Source organism: Drosophila eugracilis, unplaced genomic scaffold (assembly GCF_018153835.1).
Source record: "Drosophila eugracilis isolate 14026-0451.02 unplaced genomic scaffold, ASM1815383v1 contig_1858, whole genome shotgun sequence".
NCBI lineage: Eukaryota > Metazoa > Arthropoda > Insecta > Diptera > Drosophilidae > Drosophila > Drosophila eugracilis.
In genome coordinates, this window is record NW_024572708.1 from 742,098 (window position 1) to 769,805 (window position 27,708).

The 27,708-nt window shown below is 38.1% G+C and overlaps 3 protein-coding genes across 4 annotated transcripts; 2 read left to right on the top strand and 1 right to left on the bottom strand.

Annotated features, from left to right (window-relative positions):
* Positions 1-41: 41 nt before the first annotated feature.
* Positions 42-908, top strand: LOC108110056 (probable 60S ribosomal protein L37-A). Its single transcript, XM_017218933.1, has 3 exons — positions 42-128; positions 376-511; positions 577-908. Exons 1-3 carry the CDS (start codon positions 126-128, stop codon positions 720-722), a joined length of 285 nt encoding a protein of 94 aa, XP_017074422.1. The 5' UTR covers positions 42-125; the 3' UTR covers positions 723-908.
* Positions 909-2,768: 1,860 nt separating this feature from the next.
* Positions 2,769-14,323, bottom strand: LOC108110054. Its single transcript, XM_017218929.2, has 9 exons — positions 13,663-14,323; positions 8,109-8,255; positions 6,284-6,543; positions 4,981-5,269; positions 4,578-4,923; positions 4,130-4,492; positions 3,748-4,064; positions 3,532-3,680; positions 2,769-3,466 (listed from the first exon to the last, which is right to left on the bottom strand). Exons 1-9 carry the CDS (start codon positions 14,042-14,044, stop codon positions 3,242-3,244), a joined length of 2,478 nt encoding a protein of 825 aa, XP_017074418.1. The 5' UTR covers positions 14,045-14,323; the 3' UTR covers positions 2,769-3,241.
* On the top strand, positions 6,459-27,541 carry LOC108110055 (probable cytochrome P450 4s3). Of its 2 annotated transcripts, none has more exons than XM_017218931.2 (4): positions 6,459-6,567; positions 25,232-25,685; positions 25,804-26,510; positions 27,284-27,541. In XM_017218931.2, the coding sequence occupies exons 1-4, from the start codon at positions 6,495-6,497 to the stop codon at positions 27,439-27,441; spliced, it is 1,392 nt and encodes a 463-aa protein (XP_017074420.1). In that variant the 5' UTR covers positions 6,459-6,494; the 3' UTR covers positions 27,442-27,541. The 2 variants fall into 2 exon arrangements, with proteins under 2 accessions (XP_017074420.1, XP_017074419.1); XM_017218930.2 differs by lacking the exon at positions 6,459-6,567 and adding an exon at positions 24,507-24,838.
* The last annotated feature ends 167 nt before the right edge of the window (positions 27,542-27,708 follow it).

The window sequence follows — 27,708 nt, forward strand, 5'->3', positions numbered from 1 at the left end:
TTGTGCTGTTAAATACCTTTCGTGCTGTTAGGCGCATCAAATGCAACCCTGCAGCGACGCCATATTGTGACAGCCGCTGTCAATTTCTCTTTCGCTCTTTCTTGTTCAACCGTTCGCCACACAAGATGGTGCGTAAAAAATCCACGTTAAACCGAAATAAAATCGCCGAATTTCCCAAGCATCGTGAATGATTTTGTGAAGTAAACGATACGTTAATTATGTGTGCGAGTTCAAGAGTGCGAATTTCGCAGAATTTTCAAAGAAAATTTCGCGGAAGAGGGAAATTCAGTGGCGAATTTATTTCGATTGTTTTTTATTTTTTGAAGTGCTCCAATAATGTAACTTGAAATATAATGCTATGTATTTATATTACAGACGAAGGGTACCTCCAGCTTTGGTAAACGCCACAACAAGACGCACACCTTGTGCCGTCGTTGTGGACGTTCTTCGTACCACATCCAAAAGTCGACTTGCGCCCAGTGCGGCTACCCTGCCGCCAAGTTGCGTTCCTGTAAGTGATATATTTATAGCTCCAGTATAACCCAGTTAGTAATTGTTTTCATTTCCAAATTATAGACAACTGGTCTGTGAAGGCCAAGAGGAGGAAGACCACCGGCACCGGTCGCATGCAGCACCTGAAGGTTGTGCGTCGTCGTTTCCGCAACGGATTCCGTGAGGGCACCCAGGCCAAACCCAAGAAGGCCGCTCCTTCCAGCAAGTAGGACCGACTGGCTATCATAAGGTATATCCCCAAAGATATATGTAGATAGCAGTTCCCTATTACAAGAACGACAGCCTCTGGCAGAACTTCGTGAAAATACCATCTAAAATCCTCAGTAAATGGCCCCTAAAAAGGCTAATAAATTGCTCGAGCGCTAATAAATGAACGTTTTTTTTTATTAAGTGAATATGGTGACTATTTTTTTAATGTGAAAGAAAAGTGATACATGGCACAAGCTATAATTTTTTTTACTGTGACCAAAGGATTACCCAAAAGCAAGCATGTTAACCGCCAAAATGCATAACCCTCTTGGAGCAACTGCCTCGTGGTTTTAATAGGATTCAGTGTCTGCTCAGGAATCATCTGTAGAGTTTTCAAACAAATAAGCAATATAAATTAACAAAATTTGATAATTAACTGCTTTTATAATCACAAAGTATCACTTGTTAATAAGTTAAACCATTAATTGTTAGTGCTAATTACTTGGATATAAAGTAAAACTTTTTTGTTTTTCATTTGAAATACTTCTCCAATAGCATTTCAAATATAAAGTCAGAACATAATTACTAAAAATTGTCAATTTATGCGTTTTGAAAACCCTTTGAACTTGTTTTACAAAAATAATTACTAGCAATCTTTAATTTAATAACCAAACTGCAATATATATATATTGTATTTTTATTTATTAAATCGCAATAGTCAGCATTCAATTATAATAGGTTCATGCCGGTAACATAAAAGTTGTAATAGATTTGTATTGTTTACTACATTTTGTGATACTATGTGATTAGAAAAAGTAACTACTTTAGTTATTGACTAGATATTCCCAAAAGTGTTAAGGGAAAAGAGAGGTTAGGCAATGTGCTTATGTACTCCATTTAAATTAACTCTTCAATGTTATTGTCTTTTATGGCTGTTGGTTATAAAGTAATTTAAACGAAAGATTATAATTCTAGTTCTTGGAATAGAAGAAGGATATATAATCAATGTAAAATCAGAACTTAAATCATAAACTGAAATTACATTTGTAAATCTATATTTGATGACATCCAATCCAAAATGGTTTTGATATGCGATTTGCAACCTGTTGATATCTCTTATGGTAGAGTAGAATTTGTCAAATGTTGAATGAGTTAAGTTATAAAGCCTTTGCTAAGCTATATGTTAACAGGAAAATAGTACAAATTAAAAAACTGTAAGACGCCATAGCATTTGCTTTAGAAAGCTTATCAGATTTAAATATATACGTTTAATTTTATATATATTATACTAATAATCAACTTCGGCACACGACAGAAATAGTTTATTTTGGTCAATTTAGATAACTTAAGCTTAAGAATTTGTATTTTATGTTTTATTGTATTATGTATAGTGATCAGTTTTTTGTAATTGGCATTGTCTGTTTGAGAACTCTACAAATTATAGCCTTTTGAGATTACCAATATAGTAGCAGTTAATAGGATTTAGAAAAGTTAATTGATTATGAAGTTACTTATGTATTTTGGCGGTTATGACATGTAATTGATTGATACACGCTTTTGGAGTTTTTGGTCTCTCAGTTTTACAGCCTCAGTCTTGGCCATCTTTCACGAGTATTTGTTAACCTTTGCCGATTTTGGAATCACTTTATCACATCTTTATCATCTTACACCACTACATTTAAACCTTTGCCAATATTTTGGAATCACTTTCATTCACATCTTGACCATCTTTCATCAGTACTTTTAAAACTTTGTCAATGTTTTGGAATCACTAAACTTAGATTCTCAAACTGTAACTAGCTTGTTTGCAACGTACAGTTTCTATTCAACTGTATGTTCAGCAAGTGTCTTGTGGAATATTTGGGCTTGCAGTTTTAAAGCCATGACTTGGCCATCATTTTCCAGTACATCCAAACCTTTAATAATATTTGAGAATCACAATCGTAACTTCTCAAACTGTAACTGGCTATTGCAAAAAACTTTCACAGGCCTTTCAACTGTATGTTCTGAACTTGAATAGTGCATACTTTGATGAATGAATTCACATTACAAAAAAAACGTTCATGTTTTGTAACATATTCATATATTTTATTATTTAAATTACCATTAAAAAAACTGACATTCGACCTCGCTTAAGGTAACGTAAGTATACTAAGAAAACATGGGTTTCGAGAGCCTCAGTATGGTGCCCCAAACAATTTGGAATACATATAGGGATCCAGCAGTGACTTCCTCTCGAAACCCGGTTTAGCAAGCAAGATAATATCGTACATCAAGCAGTGATTGATTGGTTTATGACTACGAATCGGTTCGGTTCTCATTTTTCGCTCGATTTGACTATAAGTACAATTTACAATGTATAAAGCGTTCCACTAAAAACTAAGGGCGGGTTGGATTCTCTTGGGAATTGAGATGGGGATGGACGGATTGGATGGGATTTTGGGGATATCGCTGGGGATCACTAAAGTATATTGCCACTAAATGCTAAGACATTTACAAGTTACATAGCTAAGAAAGTGTGTGGGTGTGTGTGTCCAGACTAATCGGAGTGTGGATGCGGTTGGAGGAGGGCAGTGCTGCTGGGCTTTGAGGCTTGTGTCGTCGCATCCTGGGTTTCCGTCCCAGAGACCGTACTTTCTTTCGCCAACTTTACGGTAGCGGGTCGCTTGATAAGCAGTTTCTTCAGATTCTGGAATGGTGCATCGAAGAGCACCGTCAGGGCCACGGAGGCCAGGAAGATCGATATGAATTCGTTGGTATCGAGCTGGGGTGAGTAAGAAATAGCATTAGCTTGGTATTTCGAATAGGTTAGCTTTCTATATTACTTACAATAATCGAAACAAAGTTGTAGTAGTGATGAATGTGACGCCTTCGGCCGACATTAAAGAAGAACACGGGGAACTGCGTCAGGTAAATGGCGTACGAGAGCTTCGTAGACACCTGGAAACCACGCCAGGCAAACAGCTTCGTCAGTTTATCTGAAAAATGGAATATATGTATAAGTTTTAAGGTTGCAAAACCATGGGATCGTTTGGCAACACCCACTTGTATATCCATTATGGGAAACAAAGACGATCCAGGAGAAGAACAGACACCAGGCAATCGGCGCAAAGGCGGCGTAGATAGCTGCATGAGTGGAGTTATACACATAGTTGATGTCCCCCATGGGTGCGGGTCCCAGAAGAGAGGCAAGGACACAAACGGTGGCGCCCAGCCAACCAAGTCGCAGCTGCAGGCTGCTCAGCTTGGCGTTTTGGTACTTCCGCAGCACATAGCCCAGCAGGATGCCCATGATGTACACAGTGGAGCGGTGGGGTGGGAAAGAGTACATGTAGTCTGCGGTACGGAACAAGCGTTGGATACTAAGGGATAAAAGTGTGGATTAGCTGGGCTATCTTGGTATTCGCCACTTTGCAAGCAAACTTACTTGGTGCCAAAGTAGATATAGTTGGACAGCTGATTGACAATCGTTGTGTAGTACCGAGCCGCCGTTCCGATTGTGCAGAGGAGGAGCAGGGTGAAGAGACCCCGTCTTGGCCAACGCCAAAGTCCTAGGATGAGGAGTGGAGCCACCGCAAAGAGTTCCGTGTCGATGCCCAGATGGTGCGTGTGCGTCAGGCACATCTCGCTGAAGCCAAAGTAGTTATGGATGAAGAGCAGGTTGCGCCACCAGTTCTTCTTGCAGATGTCGGCGTGGTGTCCCACCACCAAGTTCCATTGGGGTCCACTGCCCCACAGGGGTAACACGTAAGTGCAGAACAGGATCAAGGCGGCCAAAGGAGGGACAATCCTAAGAAGGTTAAAAACAAATCAGGTAAGTAATGATCTTACATTTACTTTTAGTACTTAGTTACTTATAGTAACATCTTTCTTACCTCATTAGCCTACTGATGTACTCGTTCTTCAGCCTGATGGGCTGCTTCTTCATGAGACGGCCAAATAGAGAGTACGCTGTTAGCATTCCACTGAAAAGCAGGAAGGGATCCGTGTAAAGGGAAGCAGCACGTCCAATCACTGTCCACGGTTGACCCAGATTTTCCGACATGGCCGTGCGGTTGTTGTATGGATTGAAGAACATGGCCATGGACTTGTGCGAAAAGATCAGCATAATGGCGTTTAGGAAACGGATGCCATGCACCGCCTCAATATCCCCAGGAGCGCTGCTCGTGCTGAACAGCCAGCGCAGGTTCTTGTCCAACGAAAACGCCGTGAACCAGGCATCTGAATATGTAATTGCCATTAGGTCACGTTAATTTACTGAAATCTTCAATGACTTACTCTGTTTGGGTTGCAATTTGGTGGATCGATCATAGATAGTGGACAGAATCGCCACGGAGAGAACGAGAAGGAAGAAACGCACCGCCCAGGTGGTGTTCCGATCCCAAGGACGGTGATCCCGAATCTGACACATCTGTGGCTCAACGCGAACATTGAAGGTGATGCCCGTGGAAGTGGTCTGATTGGTCAAGTACTCGGCCACACTGTACTCCACATCTCGGGCGGAGCAGCCAGAGGGCACGCACAGGCCCCAGTTGATCAGGGAGTAGCGAGGAACTCGGTGACCAGGCTGAAAATTGAGGTAAGTAAATATGTTATATAGATCAGAGCGGATTGGCCGGTTAGCGATAAGCGGTAAGCGACTTATGACGCAGGAGAGTTGCCCCATCCTCCAGGTTAATTGAATACTGAAAACAAAGGGGTCTGCGACCTCTGGCTTCATTGGTCTTAAAAAAAAATTAACAATGACTAGCTGAACGGGATTTCAGGCAATACAATTAAGCCAGGTCGCGTTTGTTCCGGTTATTCACTTGCCTCGGTAATTATACAATTACAATTTTAGCAATCTGTTCTAAACTAAATGATCTCTGTGAACTTGTTTACTTCGGGTTTTCCGTTAATTAATGCCCTTTTTTTAAACGATTACCTATTTTTTTGAAAAGGCTTTCTCGAAAGTAAAAACCAGAACGAGTGAGTTATTGTTTCTTAAATGATTTGTAGTATATAATTTAAATTATAAGTGACATAAGTGAATAAATCACAACAAACGATTTATATTCAAATACAGATCGTTCTTCATGTTGAGATCCGTATGCTCTCCGTCCGACTGTCCAGTTGTCCGATTGTCCGCTTTCAGGGTTCACTGGCCGGAGCTAAGCTTAGAGCTTCGATTTCTGCGCTGTGATTTGTGATTTGCATTTTACGACCATCTATCGTTTGATTTTTTCGCTTTGCTTTCCGTTGGCACTTTTCGCCTTTGGTCAAGTTCAATGTCGAAGTCAAACGTTTTAGCGGCCCAATGTTAATCAATCTATTTGGCCAGATTAAGACTTTCATATACACAAAGAAAAAACCAAGGGAACCCCAAAACACACGAAAAAGAAATGTAGTCTTATTTTAAAATTTTACTTTAGAAAATATGATGTGGATGGTGATTGATAAATTTCTTTCTTCTTTTCAGCTTTATAAAAGTCCGAGATATTCAGTGATTCAGTGATTTAGTGTTTTTATTTGATCTCAGTCAAGTCACGTGCTCCATTAAAGAAACTTCAAGCTGGAGGAACTTAAAATTTTGTATACTCACGTCATTGAACTCGCTCTTGAAAGGTCCATGGGATTGGATCAACTTGAAGAAGCTCTGCAAACGCTTCGAATTGTGTGGCAGAACTGGCTGAGCATAGGCCAAGCAATACTGACCACGGATAGTGGAGTCCTCATCTTGATCCTTGGACGCATTCTGATCCTTCATGCGCTGCTGGATTCCCAAACACTGATCAAAGTCTCCGGGCTGATTGATGTTGCCATTCAAAATACCGGAATTCAACTTGCCACTGGCATCGTGCACTGTTTTTTGGAGGATAATTCAAGGTAGGTGGAAACTATTATTTCTTAGCTTATTAATCTATAAAATTTAAGTTCATTAAGTGGTTAGGAAGAATATTTATATCGGTTTTGTATTTTATTTGACTCTTTTGCATTTAAAGAAACAAATTATCGATTTAAATGCAAATAAATTTTTCTTTCCCAATAACTTCGTTTCAAGTAAGCCGTTCTCTAGTATATTGGGTTGTTGAGTTAAAATAAAGTAAATAAAGAGTTAATCTTATTCTGTTCATCGAATTAATGTCAATAAACTTCAGATCAATTAGCATATTCATATGACATTCTTGAAAAGTTGATGGAATAGCTTAAGGTTTATAGTTTCCAATTAGGGCTAGCTTACATTTTAGACATAATGGCATAGAATTTCTATTATTTATAACTTTGAGACACAAAGTTTGAAAGCAATAAGTTTTGCTAGTGACCATATGATCTATAAACTTTAAAACCCATTACAATATCAAAGTGATTATGTTCTGACCTCAACCTTAGAATATTCTTCTTATTCATTCAATTGGAGATTCCTCAAATAGCTGAAAATGTGATCCATTCACGTTTCGCTTTTGGCTCTCCACTTTATAATGTTAAGGTGGGGGCGGTTGTAGGCGGTGGGCGGTTGTGACCTTGACTGTGATCGCAACTCGTAGTGTTTCTCGTTCTGATTCTAAGCCTCAGTCGACGTCGACGTTGCCGTCTTTTGTGTCAAGTTCGCGTTCGCTGTTGCAATTGCATTCGCTATTTTCGCTCATGCTTGCAATTCTGCTGCTCTTGGCTGGAAATTCGCTAGATGCAACTGGCATTGCCACATGCTCGGTTATCTGAATGCCTGTTGTGTGAATGTGGGTAAAGTTCGACGGTTGGCCTTCACTTTAGATCACACACAGCTGCAGTTACAGTGCTGGTCAAGATTATGAGTCATTCTTACTTCCTAAACAATTTGAAATATTTAAATAGGAAACACTTTGAAATGGACTGGGATTACATTTTAAGACAATATCTTGGTTAATGTAATATTTCTTATAAGAAAATGAACATGATCAAGGTTTGGCACTCACAGTTTTAAAAAGTTTTCTTTTAGAAAAGTAGAACTAAGCCCTACAGACCTATCATGTAACACAAATCACACATTATTCTGGTTAATGTTCATCACTATTATCTTGACCATAACTGTATCATTTGATGTATTTGACTTTGGGGTCTTTCGATTCATGTCGACTCGTCTGGCGGTCACGTCGAAGTCAACGGCAACGCCAGCAGCGACTGCAGCTTCACCTGCTGCCAGTTGGCAATGACTCGAATTCGAGCTGAACGTCCCCCGACTGGTTCTATGGTTCTATTGGGTCTGCTGGGTCCACCACCAATCGGGCATCCATCTAGCAGCTATCCACTTGCAGAACTAGAACCTCAGCCGACTTCTGTTGGATCTGGCTAATTTGTTGGCTGTCGCAAACTGACCTTGCAGTTAGTTGGTCCCCCCTCTACATCTCTCTTAATACAAGTTTGTTTACTTGGTTTTTGTGTTTACTCACTCTTTAAGGCCCACAGATCGAAGTTGTCCAAGGCGTTCAGAAACTGATGCATCTGCCGGCGACATAGTGGCGAGGCATCCGGATTTCTGGCGGAATCGAAAGGTTGCGTAATCGCCAGAAAACGCTTTCCAATGTTGTACAAGTAAACTGAAATATAGGGTAATTTTATTAATAATTTATTTACAATTAAAGGCAAAGTTTATGCTTAAAACTTTCCTTTAAATGATTTGAAAAACTGAAGTTTATTTAATAACTTGTAGCCAAAAGTTGTTAAAACTCAAATGAAATCATACAAAAAACTTTCCGTTTAGTGAATTTTCCGATATCATTTCGATTGGCCAGTTAGTAAAATTATAGTTGATTGAAATTACTACTTTGCTGCCCCCTCATTTAGCACAATGCTCTGCCCACTTAGCTGTCATATTTCCTAGCAATTTCAAGTATTTTGTAACATACGAGTATAGCCAAAAATCTAGTTAAGGAGAGGAAGTCGTCGGATTTTAGATCAATAACAAAAAATAACACTTGCTGTTGAAACAAAAACTGTGACTCACTGTGTAACCCCAATAAGCAGGCGTAGTTGCAAGCCAGCCAGGCCATAAAATTAGTATTCATATTTACAAGCAAACTCTAACCCGTGATCAGCAAATATTAATATTTTTCTAACTGCTCGGAAAAGCAGTTAAGTTGTTACTTTTGTGCTATAATTTAATCTATTATCATAACAGAAATTACAATGTTGGAGGAAAGTTTGATTAGTTATTAGCGGTCATTGTTTTCAATATTTGGTAATTGATTTGAAAAACTAATCTCGTTCAATGTGAGTAAAGGAAATTTACAATTTAGTTTGAAAGCCATTGATTACGGATAGCTAATATTTGGTAATTTGGGTTATAAAACTGTATGGGAAGTTTTGAAAAGGATTGTTACATAAAACTATAATCTAGACTGTAAAACTATAACATAGATTTTTAGACTTTTGATTAAAGAAAAGTAGTAAAGGATATACTCTATTTAAATAGGGACACGTAACTATTAGCCTTCACTATAATGGTTACTATTGGTTTTCATTAATATTTTAGTTTTTTAATACTTTAATTAGCAAGAATTTACCCTATAAAGCACCTTTTAGGCTTTTGATCAGCATTTTCTACATTTCTAAAAGTAATATTTCGGTTATAAAGCCATGATCAGTGATCATGTTCCCTTAAAATGGATTGCGTTTATAGATTGCAGGCCATTCAAGCCTTATAAGGCGGACAATATGCACATGTAGATGCCAAATTGGACAAGGTCAGGTGCCTGGGCACGTGGCTTTTGCAAACAGGAAGTCCACTGAGCGGCCATTCATTCAGATCTAAGATGGATAATGAGGCGCCGCCATTTGACCAAAAAAACGAAAAATATTCTAGAGGGAAGGATAGATTGATGGGTAGAAAGAACATCATCCCCTGGATATTGGAGAGCTTCCAAGTTGAAGTCCCGCCATCGACGTTGTCATCTGAATGCCAAAGTTGTGCCCCGATCCGATTAACATTTTCATTATCATGGTGGGGCTGTTGTCGCTGACCACTTTTTATGCTAGGCAGCTCTCATTTGGAATGCCGATCGCGTGGCACCAGCCATCGAACATCGATATATCAGTTGCCGCCTGCATCCGTCTTTTTTCGGAGCGTAGTTCGGTGGGGCGGGTAGAAAATGTGGTTAGGAAAAAAACACAGGGAAAGGGGCTGGAGTCTTCTCTGGGCAGTCCCCAAAGTGCTAAAATGCGTCAGAGTGCGACGAGATCGGACTGCCGAGTGCCAACCCACCTGTCGTCATCTTCTATATGTATATATAACGCGGTCTAAACTAAATTTGGAAAAACTCAGCCAGCTCGATGGAGACGAGGAAGAATGGAGAATTCAACACCCGCTCCGATCAATTGTCAGTCCCGTCATGAAGATGTGGCAACAATGGCATCCGTGCGAAATATTTACAACCGTCTCGACGCGACTCGACTCGGCTGGCTTGGTTTCCCCTAGCTCATTAGCATCGCAAATTATGAAGATTCTGAGACATTGATATGACAAAACAGATCTTTAAAATAGTTTGTAAATGTCGTGAGTGCTGGTAACTCCCTTGAGGGAATCAATTCTAGAATGTCTAGGAAACGTGGATGGTTAAATGGGTATTCCATGAGGTATTTTAAGAAAGAAAGAGTACTTCGATTTCGTCAAACTCCTTGTTTATAGCAAAACTCTTTTTAGAAATATCATAAAAATGTTATAGAGATACTAAAAGAAATAGTTGACAGGATCATAAACACCATCAGCCAAGCAGAGACTATCAACAACTTTTGGGGAATAGTAGTAGTAGATACTTTTATGAACCTCCACTTTCAATTATAAACCCAAGCCAACGCATGATCGTAAATAGCGAACCATAAAACCAAGACAATCTACTGATTCCACAATGAAATGAAAAGTAATATCACTTGAGCGAAAATGCCAACTCAAAGATAGATATATATATCGTATATATACGAGATATATGCTAAATGGCTGGCAGAGAATGTTATAGTGGCATGCTGAAACAAGAATCGCACTTTGGACCGGGGAGGGGGCCCAACTACAAGTGGCAACTGGCTGCCAGTTGGCGGCTTAATTAACCGTCTATCTCAGCTGAGTGTGCGTTTCGTATTCGTCTCTGACCCACTTGGCCAAGTTGCTAACTGAAAAACTTAAAAAATGAAACAAAAAAAGTAAAAACTTAAAACTACAAGTTGAGCTTTAAAACGGCCAAACTGGCATCTGGACTCCGGCGATTATATTGGCCAATATTCCTGGCCAACTAAAAATTCGCGCAATCCTTAACTCTGTTGTGTATTACCAAAGAGCGTTCTAGTTAGTGGATCTGGTTTTGTTTTTCTCTTTCGGCCCACCAGAATATCGTATCGATTTTAATGGCCAATTGTGGCGGTGAATGGGCCCAATTTATGACTTGCGGTTTCGCGGCTGCTTGGCTTTGATTCATGTATCTAACTATCTATATATTAACTTGTGTTTGTTTACCATTATCGATATCGATTGATAGTTTGTTTGCTAAAATGATTTCATGTTGCCAATTAGCATCAGATCATCTCGCAAAATCCACTTATTTACTTGCACCTTCGCTGGAAACAATCGATACAAATCGATCACCACTTGCCACTTTGTTCTCGTTAACATTTTGCCTGTCACTGCCACTGCAATGCGATCACGATCGACTTCGTCCCCGGATGAACATTGTTTTGTTTGTTTGTTTTGGCTTACAGAGAGGAAAACTCATGGGTTTTTGTGTTATTTTATAGGTTTTTTTAATGAAATTTGGTTACCAATAGGAAACCACAAAAGAACTTTCGTTGAGATTCTTATGGAAGGACAAACTTGCTCCTTGTCTAGTTAGTGTTTAGAATTCATTTTCATTCATAACAATTTCGACAATCTTTTGTTAGAGAAGTACTATTACTAAGCTATTATATCAGAAATCTGTACTAATCTGTCAAGAAAACTTCATTTTAAGTTTTATTTTTGACAACTTAAAGATTTTTACAAAAATTGGGTAGTAAACTCTCCATTAAACCCATCCACATCTTCTAGAATTTTACTTAAAATCCGTTAAGTTTTCTTCAGTGCACAAAACAGCTCAACTTAACTGGGCTTTAAAGTCAATATTGACCAAGTCAATTGGCAGTTTAACTTTAGTTTGCCACCGGGCAGTAGTCGTAGCTCAGTAAGAAAAGAAAAACAAAAAGCAAAGAAAAACAGCTTGTTGAGTTGTCCAATTTGCCACCGTTTCGAAGTTCTTGCTATCTGAACGGGTTGGATGATATCTTAACCGTTTCATAGAAGCCTCATCATCGCCGTCATTTCCATCAACATGACTATTTGGTAAATCTTTTTCTTTCTATTTTGGCCAAATAGTAATGGGTAACATGTTTTGCGTTTTATGACTGGGGCCTCTTTAACGGTACTTGGGGGCCTGGTCAAGTGGTCGCTTACTTTTTGGATGGATGATGAGTTAGAGATATGGTATATGTATGTGGTATATATATGGTATTATATATGCACATTCGCAGGCGCGAAAACAAAAACAAAAGCAGCAACAACAAATCGGCGACAAGCACTCGGCGAAGATCAATTACAAACAAACGAGCCACAAAGTGGGCAAAAATCCGTAACCGAAACCGAAACCAAAAACCACTTAAGTTGGGCTCGACGGAATGGGCTGGGCTCTCTCGGTTATATATGTTTTTGCTTTTTGTATGATTTTATGAGCCTTTATTTTGGGGGAGGTACTACGTACGATTACGCTTTGAATGGGAGGAACATCTTCATTGGATGGAAGACAAAGAATTGGCACTTTGGAGAGCGCAGGCGGAAGTGTGTTGGCTATAGGTAGGGATATTTTTAGGGTACGAAATGGTATAAGAATAAGCTAAGCTTACGGTATATGTTACGATATTCGAGTTAGGCACTGTGCTTAAGGGAATTTGTAAACTAACTGTTATAACTATTAATCAGCTTATGATTCTTAAGACAATCTTTACGATATTCGAGCTTGCTTTTTTGAAAATTATGCCTTTTTACGATATTACACACAGAAAGCTTAAAGCAATATAGAGTTATGTATATTTAAGTTAATAATCTCAGTAAATCCTACAGAATCGAATGCAATTGCAATTAAAAACGAAAAAAAATATTATGACAAAATGATTTTTATTACAATCAAAGTACAATAAATACCCAACGCAACGATAAATAAGTAACAAACTTAAGCAGTTTGAAAAATCCTAAGATGCTGCCAAGCCATTAAGATAATTACTTCTGTAATTTAAGGCGTTAACAGTTGAGACAATTATATGGGTAAAACCTCCAAAAATTTGTATATATCTTGGGCTTACGTGAGTCCGGCGACCTTATCACATATCACATATGCAGAGTAAAATGCAATTAAATACAAAGAAAAAAATTGTTTCGTTTACGTGAGACTTCGCACATTGCCTTGACTCTGCTTCCCGTCACTTAGATCCAAGGAACCACTGTATATCGAATGTCTGGAAATCCCCCCAATCATCCAAAAAAAAAAGAGAGAAATAAGTTAAGGTCCTAACTTTTAGTGCAAATATTTGCCACCGGAAAAAAAGAAAATAAAAGTTTGAACAAGGCCAAACCTTTTAACAAGAATCAAGTGGCCAACAAAAGGCGAGACATCATCGATTAGATAAGCTTCGATTTTAGCTCCATTTTCGGGATGGGCCTGCAAATAGCCGGAAGTGACCGAAAAGGTGCGTCATCATTGACGGATCAAGACATGGCCAAAAGAAAGCCCAACGCAAGCAGCAATTGATTTTATTTGACGCACGCGCCTATTATGTAATCACCACTCTGTGGGTCAATCGAAATACCCATTACAATTGCAGAAATCACTGATCGCTGCTGACTGTAAAATGCCCAAGGCCTTCGTGTGGGCGGCGTGAGAAAGTGTGTAAGCGATCGGTAATGGATCGGCCACTTGACAGACTCTGACTTACCCCTTTCATCCTCCTCCACCTGATCGTCCTCCTCATCGGTAGCTGAGATCTGTTCCATTTCGTGCAGTGTATAATTTCCAGGCGGCGAGCTATGCAATTGACTCAAATTGGCCGTTTGATATTCCAGGATCGTGGTAGTCGCATCATCGGCAAATAACTTGAGACTATAGTTAACCTTATCCTCGAATATCGAAGCTATTTTGCTTTCTAGCTTATCGACTGAGACATCACCGGAATCGGAGACAGCATTTGCTCCTGCCAGGAGATTGTCACCCAAATTGCAATTGTCCTTCAGATTGCAGGTGGGCTGAACTACCCCCTCGAGGGCCTGACCACCGCAGGCAAGGGTGGCCAAAAGTAGGGCTAAAATTCCCAACGACATCCTGTCAAGGATCCAAGGATAAAACCCTTTCGAATGGCTTTCTGATTTTGTTTTGTTTTTAGTACTCTTCAGTTCTTTCCTGGCACATAATCACACACACATTCTCAAGATCAAGAACAAAGGACGTACACCAGAAAAAAATTGTGTTAATAATATTTAAGAAATTTTTTTAAAAAATATCGAAAGATTTAAATCTCCGGCGATCGGTTATAGTCTGTCAGCGTCAGCGAATTAAATTAAGCGACCGCCAAGACGAAACATTCAACGTCAACTGATTGTCCAAATGCCGCCGAGCATACGAAGACCGCTCAGGTTCGGCGGTTCGGTGGTTTCGGTGGTTCGGCGGATCAGCGGTTCGGGGGCCTAAGCCAGGGGCCTCTATACATACATATGTCTGTCTATACAATATGTATAGGTCAGTATCTGTGTTAGCCGCAAAAACCGAATTTCAAAACCAAATGCAAGCCGAATTTTGAGCGACTGTTTCGATTCCGATTCAGATTCACATTCCCATTCCCGACAATCTCACAGCTCTGAGAATTGCATTTGCCCAACCTATACGCCTGCTAATTTGGCCTAGAGTCTCCAGACTCTTCTTCCCACATTCGAGTTTATCTTTGGAACTATCGCCTGCTAATTGCTAGCCGTCATGAAAGCCATCTATGAGTCAAATTGCTGCTATCATAGTTAAACTTCTGATAAATGGGCTTGACAAATTGCTGAGATCTCTAAGGGATTTGTTAATATAACTATTATCTCTATGCATTATAAGATATAAATATTTAAAATTTACAAGTTTAAAATACAAATCATTTATTTAATTATGATTTAGCTTAAGAAATATAAAATTAAAATGTAAATTACTGAAAGAGCAAAGATCAAAATTTTAAACCCACCCAAATCAAGGCAAGATTTCAACTTAAGACTCTCGAAAAAAAGCCTGCACTTTGCCCCCATTTCTCTGGCTTTAACAGCACTAATAAATTATTTAAAAAAAACTTGATTTTTATATAAATAAATTAGATTCTTTTGTGCTTGTTGTGGTGTTACACATATAGAAAGAAAGAAAAATTTGCAAATTGGCATGACACGACAGAATCAAAAGCGGCGGCAATGAAAAGTGAGAAGTCGGTGAAAGATTCTGTAGAAAGGGTGAATGACATCAGCATTGGCAGCTCAAAATAAACAAACAAAAATCCAAAGGCCAAATTGGCCATGAAGATTCCAGGGAACCTCAACATAGTGTTGCAATAATTTCTTGCTGATCAATCGGCATTAGAGGCCAATCGAAAAAAAAAACAAAAATAAATGAGTAAAGTTGGAAACATAATTACAGGCAATCGGCCGGCATTGGCCAATAACTTGTTTTGGATGACAGACGACTACAGAAGATTTGTGACGGGAAGAAAAAGAGAATCTTAAGAGATGACTAGATTAAAAAGATGATCGAGGAATCCACGAGAAGCCGCCATCATTTACCACCTTTAACGGTGGTGCAAAATTGAAATTCGCAACAAGAAACTGACGCAAATGCATTGAAAGTGAGTCCGGTCTGGTCTGGTCTGGTTGCCAATATCAAATTACCCAAACCGACCCGACGCCGGCAATTTGCAGCTCGGTTAGCCATATATCTATCAGATATATATACATATATATATATATATATGTATGTATTTGTATCCCGAGTCTATAGCTTTGGCCATAACTCGCCAGCGGGTTCTTGCAACAGGCGCCAATTGCTAGCGGAACCAGAGCAGTGCCAAAAACAAAACAAAACACACATCGCAGGCCCCCAAAAGACCGCAGGTTTATCTTTAAGTATATGTATTTAAAAATGGTCAGGCAATGTTAAGACTTTAAGGTACTGATTAGTTTTTGATTTATATTTAAAAATAATATGTGATATTAATAGTAGCTAGTATACTACCAATATTACCCCTTAAATACATTTTAAATATTTTTAAATATTTAAATTCAAATTAATAATGAAATAAAACCAACAGTAACTTATCAAAAATCCATTAAATACATTTTAAATGCCATTTAATATTTAAACTCCTGTATAATTTATTATATTTAAAAAGAAATTAAGAACATCAATAACAATAAATAATCCAGTTCGATCTGAACTTGAAATTTGAGAGAATAATTTATGGTTTTATTACATTTTTAAAGACTAAAAATATAAATCAAGTATTAGATGAAGAGACAAAATAAATTCTAAATTAACAACATTATTAAATGAAGGAATAAATTATAGTTCAAAATATACATTAACCGATCTACCCATTCAGCCAACTAGATCTACAGGGAATGCCAAAATAACCATTCTCTTTCGTCGGCTTGAAAAAAAGGAAGAATGTGGCAATTGGCTTTGCGGCTGCAGCTATGATTCTGCACTAAGAAAAATAATAGAAAATGTATTTAAAGGGAAATATGTATATCAAATGCATTCTTTTTTAAGATAAAAGTTAATTATATTTAATACAGATTTTTAAATAGTTAACTCTTAACTTTAGGAGTTTCCAGATTTCAAGATTATTTAAAAACATATCATAAAAAATAGAAGAAAAAATCCTTTTTAGCAGTCTGCTTAAGCCATATAATAATCAATATTTTCTCCAAGTGCATCTGTTACTAAGCCATATGGCTATGAGTTTTGGCCATGTCTGTTTGGCGGCCTGTGGCAATCTGAGCGAGTTTGGTTCCGCGGAACCAACAACCAACGTCGGTCGACGGTGTCTCATTAACAGGCCAAGTTGCAAGTTGCAAGTTGCTCGTTGCCTGTGGCGATTTTTCAAGAGGCAACAACCAACGTCCAAACGGCAACGTGCAACACTTGACTTGCGGCTTTAAAAATATGGCTAACCGACTAACTGACTGACAGAATGACTGACTGTCTGACTGTCTGACTGAAGTTTGGCAATTTTTGTGAAGTTTGCGTGGCCGCTTGCTTTGCCAATTGAAATGTTGGCTTCGTTCGTGGCTTTTTGGCATTTCGTGCGAATTTTCCCGGCTTTAGCTGGGCTCCATTAGCCATCTAGAATTCTTGTTTGCCTGGGCAAACGGCGAGGGCTCAGGCCATATCTCATCCCCATTTGCGGCGCTTCAAATGCATTCAAATGCACCGCTCTAACCGGTTTTCCCCGGGAAAACAAAAAAAAACAAAGCTATTACCAAATATATATATATACTATATAGTGTCCAACATGCACCAACGACATCCAAAGATCAGCGATCAATGGCGAAAGATCAAACCCATCAAATGGCGATGGCAACACACACACACTTACACACAAGCTGAAGCCAACGGGGCGTATTGATAACAACACACCATGTCTCTATCTGTTTGCATGTTTGCTGCAGCAAATGTTTGGTGAGCAAACACGAAGCCACAAGACAATAAAACGTCGAATTGCACACGAAACATAAAGTTGCAAATCAAAGAGCAAACAGTGTGAGGAAAATGCCGAGTCAGTGAAGAAAAACTTCTTGGAAAATCAAGTGATTCGCGTGTTTTGTTTGAATGCGTAAAAAAAAGTGGCAAAGTAAAGAGAAGGCATTAAAGTTGAAGAGTCTTAATTGATGGCTAAGTTATGCAAATAGAGAATTAAAAAAAAGGAATTGCGAAGTAGCACAGCAGAGAATATGATTAATAAAAAGTTGAATGAGAAAATGAAGAAAAAGTTTGTAAAAGATTAAAGTACAAATATTAAAGTGAGCTTAAAGAAGCTAAGAAATATATTTCTTAAAATTCTAAAGGGTTTCTTAATACCAATAACAAGCAATTAAAACTACCAAATGGAACTTTAATAAACTCCCCAGGAAGTCAATAAATAATCTTTAAAAAAAGCTTAACTTTAACTGAGTTGGTGCCTGCCTAAAAAATAATCATGAAAAAACTTAAATCACTGATAACTATGAACAAATAGTTAATGCCTTTACGCATCTTTTTTCATTTTTGGTTTTTCCAATCCAATCAAAAATCAACTTGAACCGAGTCGTTGTGGGAAGTCAATGGGTTAAATGTGGTCTCTGCATTCGCCTATGCATTTCGGATGAATATTGTGATGGTGTTTGATGATCATAAATGCAGATGATAATGATGATGATTCCGATCAAGTTTGTGTCTTGTCCAAGTCTTTTGTTAGGCTACAGTGGAAAGAGGGTGTTGCGTTATGTGTAGTTTACACTGAGAAATGAGAAGATTCTTTTATATATTTATGGATTTTATGAAGTATGTTAAGTATATATCTAAGAATAGGAATATTAAGTAATTTTACTCTTAAGATGAAAAATACTTTAAAGTTCCAGAAAAAATCAAGATGCCATGATATAAAAAACAGATCTGAAGTTTAAGACTAGACTTTCATGAGCTTCTAACAATCTTAAGGATTATCTATTTGAAAGATGGACTTACTTCTTGAAGAGTAAACTCATTTTCTTTAAGTGCACTTGCATTTGAGGCCTCTTCAACCTAACAAACCATCGCCCCCTTCCCAAATTTCAGTTCGCTTTCGCTTTCAACTCCTGCAACGACCTTGGCCAGTTGTAACCCATTTTCATTTTCAATTTCGATTTCGGCTTCAATTTGGCTTTCAACGGCTGCCACTGCAACGATTTGTATGTGGAATTTTAAACAGTTTCTTTTCTGTGCGAGTATTTCGTATTTTGTGTTGGCCACAACGACGATATGCATATGATGATGTCGATGTCGATGGCCCAGGTCCAAGTGTCTCTTGTTTGCGGCTCTCGAAGGGCAATGGAGCTTGGCTAATTCGGGCTTGGAGTTGGACTTAGTCTCGAGCCAGGCCCAAAAAACTGACCACGTCACCGGACATCCATCCATCCAAGCACATTGCATGTTTAATTTGTGTTTACTTTTCGGTTTGGTTTTTGTTTTTGTTATTTTTATATTTTGAAGTTTTCAACTTAATGGCTCTTTGTCCAATTAACGAGCTGAACTAATGCTAAAGTTCAAATTCAAATTTAAATCGCGCTGCGTAATTAAATACAATTAAATTTAAGAATCTGCCCAACGTTCTCCCCTCCAACATTGTTTCGAAGTCGACATTTTGATTTGAATTTGTTTAGTGGATGATTTTAATGAGCAATTAACTAACATAATGCCCACAATCATCAAATTTGCACCACCTGAGGGCAGCTATACAGGTTTATGCTAAGATAAAGATAAAGATAAAAAAAAAAAAAAAATTATAAACTAAACAACTTTCAAAGAGTCCAGCGAACTTTGTTCTCCAGCTGGTCAGAAGGGTGAGGGTGGCTTTGGGCGCTCAATCAAAAGTTAGGAAAAGAATGATTGATTGATGGACTTTAAATTATTGACAGGCGATGCCCTTTGAAGTAATTTGAAGTTATTTTTTAAGCAAACGAAGATGTCATTTCAGTGCTTAAATAAGTTTATGTTAAGTTATTTATAACTACATTTTAATAACAACATAAATGCCGTGTAAAATAGCCATAAATTAGAATTTAATATTTGTTAAATATTTATGTTTAGTTTTAGAACTTAAGCAAGCCTTCTTCTTCAGTAATTAGTTTCCTCTTTAAGGCTTTTAAAATCACAAGAAAACTGTTAATAATGTAATGCTAATAGGAAAGACCTTTAGTTTAACCCTGATACGAAGCCATCAGAAACTCCCCTTCGCGCTTTACTCTAATTGAAATCGCAGTTCTGTGATTTTTAAGGAAGTTAACACTAGATTCCGGCTTAATAGCTACTACATTTACATTAGCTGACTGCATCATAAAAGTGGGCAAAAGAACAAGGAAGTTGTTGTGGTAGACACTTAACCACTCGTACTTGTATGTCCATAACTAAACAACAACTAAGTCCACATTGTACAAGCGAATGGCTAAAAACGAACAACTAGCAGCAGCAGCAGCAGCAGCAGCCGGGCCAAGATGAAGAGCGGCCAGCAATTTGAATGCCGTAAAAACGATTTATGTTCGCGTATTTTACGCCTCGAACAAATCCAAACGAAGCGTAGTTTTGTGTGTACAGTGCGTTTCATAGAAGGAAAGAAGGTTAGGTAACTAGATTTTTTAATATATTAACTACTCAATAGATGTATTTTTTAAGAAGAGAAAAGGATTTCTAACTATTATTTAATTTCTTTTCAATATCCCTTTCTTATGTTTATTTTCAATTTGCATTTCTTCTTAAGTAAAGACTTGATTTTTATAACTCTTTCACCCGAACATCCCCACATCATAATCTCCTTAAAAACACACTTATAATTTCGTCTCGCACTGTCGCCTAAACTATGTGCGCTTAGCCACGCTCATATGGACACGACAGTCTGTTTGCTTTTGGCCAATTCATAAAGATGACTTGAGATCAGGCTCCCCCTTGGCAAGTTCAAGGCCCGGCAGCAATAAAAGCGCTAAAACAAAGCTGAGTGTTTACATTTGACAGAATAAACTGAAGAATTTGTGAACAAGAATTGATATTCAATGTTTGGAGACTCGTCTCTCTTCTGGCATTCCTCAAAAATCCCATCCAAGTTCCGAAAGTTGTTTGCCAAATCGAATATCATCGGACTTAGATTGATGGCTCCGATGGGAACCAAAAACTAGTATCTCTCCCTCTTTGCATTTGCATAAATTGAATTTTGTGTTATTTATAGTTTTTTTTTTTAGTTAAGGCTGGCTGCTGCACCCACATCTTAGATTGCCATCTCTATGGGAAAGTAAACCCAAAATTGGTACTACCTGTGATCCGGAAATGGGCGAAGCAGTGAGGCGTACTAAAAAAATAAAGACGAATCATCCTCGAATATAGTTCAAATAGTAATCGTTGAAGCTGAACGGCAGACCCGCCTATAAGCTCTTCCTATTCACCTGATATTATATATACTATATACTATATACTATAGTGTCGAGTCATTCTAAGTGGCTAATAGTTAATATGGGGGTCTGTGTGTCTGAGACTGGCCAACGTTGACTCAAGTCATTGACACGTCTATTTTGGGGCCAATGAATTCAGACTGAATTGATTTTAAAACGATTTGAGTTTGATATAGTCTGAATTGGCTTTAATCTGCATAAAGAGAGTGGTTTTAATAGGGCCTTTTCTTCCGAGTCTCTCTAAACGAGTTGGAATATAGAACTTGCGGTTTTTCTTAGGTCAGGTTTGGGTTTTTAATTAAGAAAAAACCGCAAAGAAGTGACTTTTTCTAGGTGGTGAGGAATGCTCTTTCTGGATTTACTTTATCAATAAGTATGCATCACTCACTATAAGCAATATCTGTAAATTATTTTATAAGAATATCATAGATAACTTTCATTTTAAGTATTAACTCTAAGACTCTCATTAACTTAACTTAAACTACACCTTGTCTTAAGGCATTTCCTTAGCTTACATAGCTCCTATAACCCATAATATCATCAACCAGCAAGAGTTCCCCCTTCTAAGAGAACACCTTTCCGTAGATATATCTTAACTTTCTGTTTCTACTTAGTCAATTATCATCGCGAGTTAGCAGTTTCTTACTTAAACAAGACATTGAACAGTCTTAAAACTCAAGCGGGCGGGGAGGAGGTAATCAAATCAACAAATATCTCAAATTTATGCATAAATAATAATGATTCAGCAGATTGCTGGAATATGCTAATCACACAGCTACGTAATTCTATTTCTGGACTCTGTTGCCATTTAAGGGTCCGCTTAGTCCGGAATATTCTAAACCCAAATTAGTTAAGATTACCTTTCTGCTGACCCATCTGTACTATATATCTTGATTTTTGCAGACCTCAGCAACTTTAACTGGCATGCCAAGGCTATATATATTTACTATAATATAGATGGGGCTTGGCTCTTGCTGACAATCGGTTTTTGGCTGAATTCTGTTTAACTGCTTTTAATTGTGGCTAAAAGACAACAGCTAGCCCAAATTGGCAACCGGTTCAGGGTGATCTAATCTAAGGGTTTTGCTATTTGGGTTTTGGACTTTAAATTTTGGGTCTGTCTTTGTTTCTATTTGTGTTTTCTTTTCTTTTTCAAATCCAATTTGGCCAACACTTGTCAGCACGTGCTTATGCGAAATCAAATGGGGGAGCTCCCCTGGATTTTTGGCTTAGCTTGGCTTGTAGTTATTGGCCAACTGGGCGCCCGGCTCGAAGTCCAGTTCGACCTTGACCCACCCAATAAGAGCATGTTGTGGCTGGTTTTTCACTTGTTTTTGGTTTTTTTTTTTATATTATTTTTTGCCAAGTAAACAAATTTGACATGGGCATTGGAAATGTGCCCATGCCAGAAAAACATACACTTGATATGCCTGCCTATGGAGGTTCGCTTTTGTAATTTAGCCAAAAGTTTACCCAGCTCTTAGATGATTGAGTTGATTATGAGGCTATCAATAACAATCTTGAAAGGTTCTCTGATTGAATAGGATGTGTAATCAATCTATTACTTAATGTGCTTTAATTTGGTTTTTTTTTAAGTAAAAGTTAGGTTAAGTTAAGGTTTCTCAAGGCTAAAATCTAAGCAGATAGCGCAGAAGTCTTCAGATTTGAAATTATTTTCGGTTTTTATAATGGTTAGATAGATATAATATTACTTTAATCTGAAATTAAGAAACTATTTCTTTGAGACTTATTCAAATTTATGATTAATACTTTAAGTTTCTAGGATAAATTCATTGTTAAATTTAGGAAGAAACTTATTGTTATTGTTAGTTTTAAGAAGCAACTTATTGTTAAATTTAATAAGAAATAATGTATATTTTAGTGTTAAGCATTGAACAGATAATGTCTTATATATATAATCAGATCTCATATCAACTGAAAAACACAAACTTAGCCGCAGCCTAAAAGTATTCCAAAGTATTTATTAGGCAGCTGAGCTTTATTTTTGATTCCTCAATATAAAAACAGCTTTTAAGGCACACAAATTTATACTTTAACTTTAATATTCATGAATTTAATATTTTATATTAATATTATTTACCCTTTTCTTCCACTGCCTATAACTTAATACTAAAAATGTAAACAAAAGCCAGCTGCAAGGTGAAAGATAAGCTCTTACTTAATATAAAAAACTGCCTAGAAAATAGTTGAGATGAAAACAATGCAGTTTAGTTAATAGCTAATACTATCAGTAGTATTAGTAGTAGTAGATTAAGCCATTAAGCAGACCCCAACTTGAACTTTCCAATTGATTTGATTACAATCATTGGTGGTGGGATAGGCCAGGTGTGGTTTATAGTTACTGAGGCAGGCGTTAATTAACATTATGAGCTAAGGGGATCTTTTCTAAACTCAGCCAGATAAGATAGTTTTCCACCTAAATGACTTAATAACGCATTGTAATTTCTTAACTTTTTATTAGTCGATAAACATTACGTCGGACTTTGAGCTGTTTAGTTTAAAAATAATCCCTTTAAGTCTATAGTAAGATTAAGTAATAGTAAGCCTGAGATGGGTTAGCCAACGGAACCAGTTCTTAAGAGCAGTTCTACTACTATATAGTATATATACTTGTGCACATGTTCTATGTAGGTCAACGTCAACTTAATAGCTAGTGCTCGCAATGTTGTCGTTGTTATAGAACTCGTTTTTGGGTCTGGCACTGCAGTGAATGGAATGATTATAGCCACCGGACACGTTCCGTTGTCCACCTCCATTTGGGATCCTCAAATTGGCGAGCGTTTCGCTACACCTGATCGATCGTGTGCTTACCTTTGTAAGCATAAACGTGGTTAAAACATGTAGTTGAAATTCTTAAGTAGATTAAGTGAATTTTGAACTTTATTATGGCCAAAGAAGATTTCTTTCTTCTAGAAAGATTGAAAGTTCTTTCTTTTTGCTACATTGTTAAACTTTTATTGGCTATAATTGTAAGATAATAAACCTTTTTCTTTGCCTTCTTTTCCAACATAATCTAGTTAAAAGCTCGTTTTTGTTTATGACCGAAATGGTTTTCGCGCGTACTTTGAACGATTAATCAGATTGCCTGCGCAATATATTTGCTGTTTGTAGGTCAAAAAGTGGTCTGATCCAAATAAGAGGATTACGAAATAGAGTATTACAATAGGTTGAACTTCAAGAACACAATCATACGATTTGAAACACAAATAAAGTTATGCCAATGAAGATTTCGCGGACATTAACCCAAATGTAATGTAAAAACTCGTTTTTAAAAATATATTTCATATATAAATCTTATCAGAAAGCTGCCTGTTGATAATAGAAGGGATAGGATGTGCTGAACTTGCAGCATCTTGCCCGGAAATGCTTACGTAGCTTCCATGGCATTAACCTGTTACTCGGTTATCAATCAACCGGAGGGCATCCAGAGTGCCTCCACCTTAGCGATCTGCTATCTGCCGAGAGAACCATAGCTCGGACCATATGTACCACATATACCACATATGTACCCCATAGACCCAGACCCTCCATTCCGAGAGCTGCGTTCCGAGTGCGAATTAGTTGCAAACAAGCGGCAACGTCGAGCGGTTCACTAACTTTAAGTTCGCATATGCTAGTCATCCAGTAATCGCAAGATCATTGCCGACGATTACAATCGCATTCGCGTCATATTACCAGGTTTTCGTTTGACACTATATAGCCGTCGTTTTTCGGGGTCGTTGAGCCAGTACAGAACTGTAATTGCTGGCGAAATGAGCACCCTGGCATTGTTTGCTTTCGTCCTTTGGGCACTTTTCCTACGCTACCTTCCAAAGATCCTGAATTTCCTGCGACTTCAGAGATTCGCAAAGACACTGCCGGGTCCTACGATTGGCGAACTGATTGCCAATGTTAAGAAAGGCGGTAAGTTTGTATAGGTTTTCTGAAAAACAATGACAAAGTGCATTTGAAAGCCATCAAAGTGGTTCTACATTTTATCACGCATACGCAGCGTTGCCCTTGATTTTTTATTTACATGCTGTGGGCATAAATATTGGTGTTGTTTATGCTAATTTAGCAACTTTTGCATTTTTTTTTTTTTGAGTGGAATTTATGTGATTTGTGATTTAGTTGACAAAATGAAGTGGAAATATGTTAAATTTTGTAGAAAAGTGGAAAGGATTACAAAAATGTTCCCTCTCCTTGAATTGGTTTTAACATTTTCATGGCAATAGTTTTTCTTTTATTCTTCATTACTCTTAAAACACAAAAATTCCTTCCTAAGACTAAAGTCCCTTATCCTTTCTTCCCATCCAGAGATCCTCAACTGGCTGAAGGAGCTGCGTGAGAAGCATGGCTCAGTTTTTCGCATTTGGTTCGGCAAGGATCTGATGGTGATGTTCTCGGATCCGGAGGACATTAAGCAGCTGCTGGGCAACAATCAACTGCTGACCAAGTCAAGGAACTATGAGCTATTAGAGCCCTGGCTGGGCAAGGGTCTGCTGACCAATGGAGGCGAGTCCTGGCATCGTCGTAGGAAGTTGCTTACTCCAGGCTTCCACTTCCGCATTCTTGGCGAGTTCAAGGAGCCCATGGAGGAGAACTGCCGCATCTTAGTGCGTCGTCTGAAGACCAAGGCCGATGGCGAATCCTTCGACATCTATCCCTACATCACCCTGTTCGCCCTGGACGCCATCTGTGAAACGGCCATGGGCATCAAGAAGCACGCCCAGCTGCAAAGCGACTCGGAATACGTGCAAGCCGTTCAATCGTAAGTACAGTCTGATAATTATCAGTAATCTAAATAATAAAGGCAAATGAAATTTATAGTTTACGACGTAATAAATCATTTAAAAGTGAATTTTAATTTATTTTATTATTTTTTCTAGAATCTGTCGAGTGATGCACAAGCAGAGCTTCTCATTCTGGCAGCGTCTTAATGTCTTCTTTAAGCACACGAAGCCAGGCAAGGAGCGCGAGGCAGCTCTGAAGGTCCTTCACGATGAGACCAACCGGGTGATCAAGCAGCGCAGAGAGCAGCTAATCCAAGAGCGCAACGAATCTCGTCCAGAAGCGGACCAGGATGACATTGGTGTCAAGCGACGATTGGCCTTCCTTGACATGCTGCTGCTCAGCCAAATGGAGGGCGGCGCTGAGCTCAGCGACACGGATATCCGCGAGGAAGTAGACACCTTCATGTTCGAAGGTCACGACACCACCAGCTCAGCCATTGCCTTTGCCCTAAGTTTGCTGTCCAAGAATCCAGAAGTTCAGCAGCGTGCTTTCGAGGAGGCCTGCGAACTGGAGGGCAGTGAGAAGGAATCGATGCCCTATTTGGAGGCCGTGATCAAGGAGACACTGCGCATCTATCCCTCTGTGCCGTTCTTCTCGAGGAAAGTTCTCGAGGATCTGCAGGTGGGCAAGTTGACGGTGCGCAAGGGTGCCTCGATTAGCTGTCTCATCTATATGCTTCATCGTGATCCCAATAACTTCCCTGATCCAGAGAGATTCAATCCGGATAGGTTCTTGTATAACGAAAAGCAAATGCATCCATTCGCCTTTGCAGCTTTCAGTGCTGGCCCAAGGAATTGTATAGGTGAGTTTGACCTTTAACAGCCTAAGATATGTATTATTTTTTTTCAATTAGGAGATAACCCTATATATTACCCCTTTACTTAGTTCTATCATCTAGGATAGTGTAACCTTTAAGTAGATACTAAAGAAAAAATAGAACCTGAGAAAGGTTTTAAGTTTTCCAAATACTTTTCCTAAATAATAATCGGAAGCGCGAACTCTCCCACAAATTACATAAAATTTCATTTTGCGATCAGGTTAATGTAGTTCAAATTCATAGATTAGGTTCTAAATTTGAGGTGATCATGATGATATATGCTATTTATAAAAACCTTGTTTTGATGCAAAACCTAGACAGCGGAAAATTTTGAGGGTGTTCAGTAGCCAAAAATATATTTAAAATATAAAAGGGCAGAGATCATTCGAAAGTCTTTTCAAAATATTTCTAAATTTAAACAGTTGATAAGCAGGAAGAGCTTCGGCATTTCTGGCTACCCAAAATTAGCATGATTGAGTGCATTTGTTTAAATTTTGATTACAGTTAATGAATGAAGAAAGTTTCCTTTGGAATTAAAAAGTTAATAATAAAACCCAAACATCTGTTCATTTTATGCCTGCATCATCACAGATCAAAGTTCAGTAACATCGATTGACGATTTATATTTATAAAACAAAAAACAATTTATAGACCAAAGATAAGGTTGAGGAAACGCCCAAGTTAATAGGTTATAATCTTGTTTTTGTTGAGCATTGAACTTGCCCTAATTAAATTTGTTTCATTTACCCACCATTTAGGCCAAAAGTTTGCCATGCTGGAGCTGAAGACCTCTCTGTCCATGCTGCTGCGGAGCTATCGCTTTTTGGCCGACGAAGACCACCAGCCAAAGCCATTGGCCGAGTTGGTAACGAAAAGTGGCAATGGAATCAGACTTCGGATTCTCCCACGTGATTAGAACGGAACCTCAACATATTATTATCTTGCATATAATTTATAGTTTAATAGACTCCATTATGTCTAGATTAAGTTAAGTATTTAGTAAATAGTAGAAAACACTCAAGCATCGTGACGTTAATGCCCAGCTGGGGGCCTTAGTCTTATCACTTACAACCTTGCCATATAGATTAGAAAAACTTGGTTTTTGGTTTTTTTTTTTATGTTTTGTTTATTTCTCGCTTTGAACTTTGAAAAATACAATCGATCATATACATATATACACGGT

What these genes read in the sequence shown, in the direction of transcription:
- LOC108110056 (XM_017218933.1), top strand. An exon ending in TGCCGCCAAGTTGCGTTCCT is followed by an intron (nt 512 to 576) that starts GTAAGTGATATA and finishes TCCAAATTATAG; the next exon opens with ACAACTGGTCTGTGAAGGCC.
- LOC108110054 (XM_017218929.2), bottom strand. Translation starts at nt 14,044, where the DNA reads ATGTCGTTGGGAATTTTAGCCCTACTTTTGGCCACCCTTGCCTGCGGT. An exon ending in TACATCAGTAGGCTAATGAG is followed by an intron (nt 4,493 to 4,577) that starts GTAAGAAAGATG and finishes TAACCTTCTTAG; the next exon opens with GATTGTCCCTCCTTTGGCCG. An exon ending in TATATCTACTTTGGCACCAA is followed by an intron (nt 4,065 to 4,129) that starts GTAAGTTTGCTT and finishes TTTATCCCTTAG; the next exon opens with TATCCAACGCTTGTTCCGTA.
- LOC108110055 (XM_017218930.2), top strand. Translation starts at nt 24,688, where the DNA reads ATGAGCACCCTGGCATTGTTTGCTTTCGTCCTTTGGGCACTTTTCCTA. An exon ending in TACGTGCAAGCCGTTCAATC is followed by an intron (nt 25,686 to 25,803) that starts GTAAGTACAGTC and finishes TATTTTTTCTAG; the next exon opens with AATCTGTCGAGTGATGCACA. An exon ending in TGGCCCAAGGAATTGTATAG is followed by an intron (nt 26,511 to 27,283) that starts GTGAGTTTGACC and finishes CCCACCATTTAG; the next exon opens with GCCAAAAGTTTGCCATGCTG.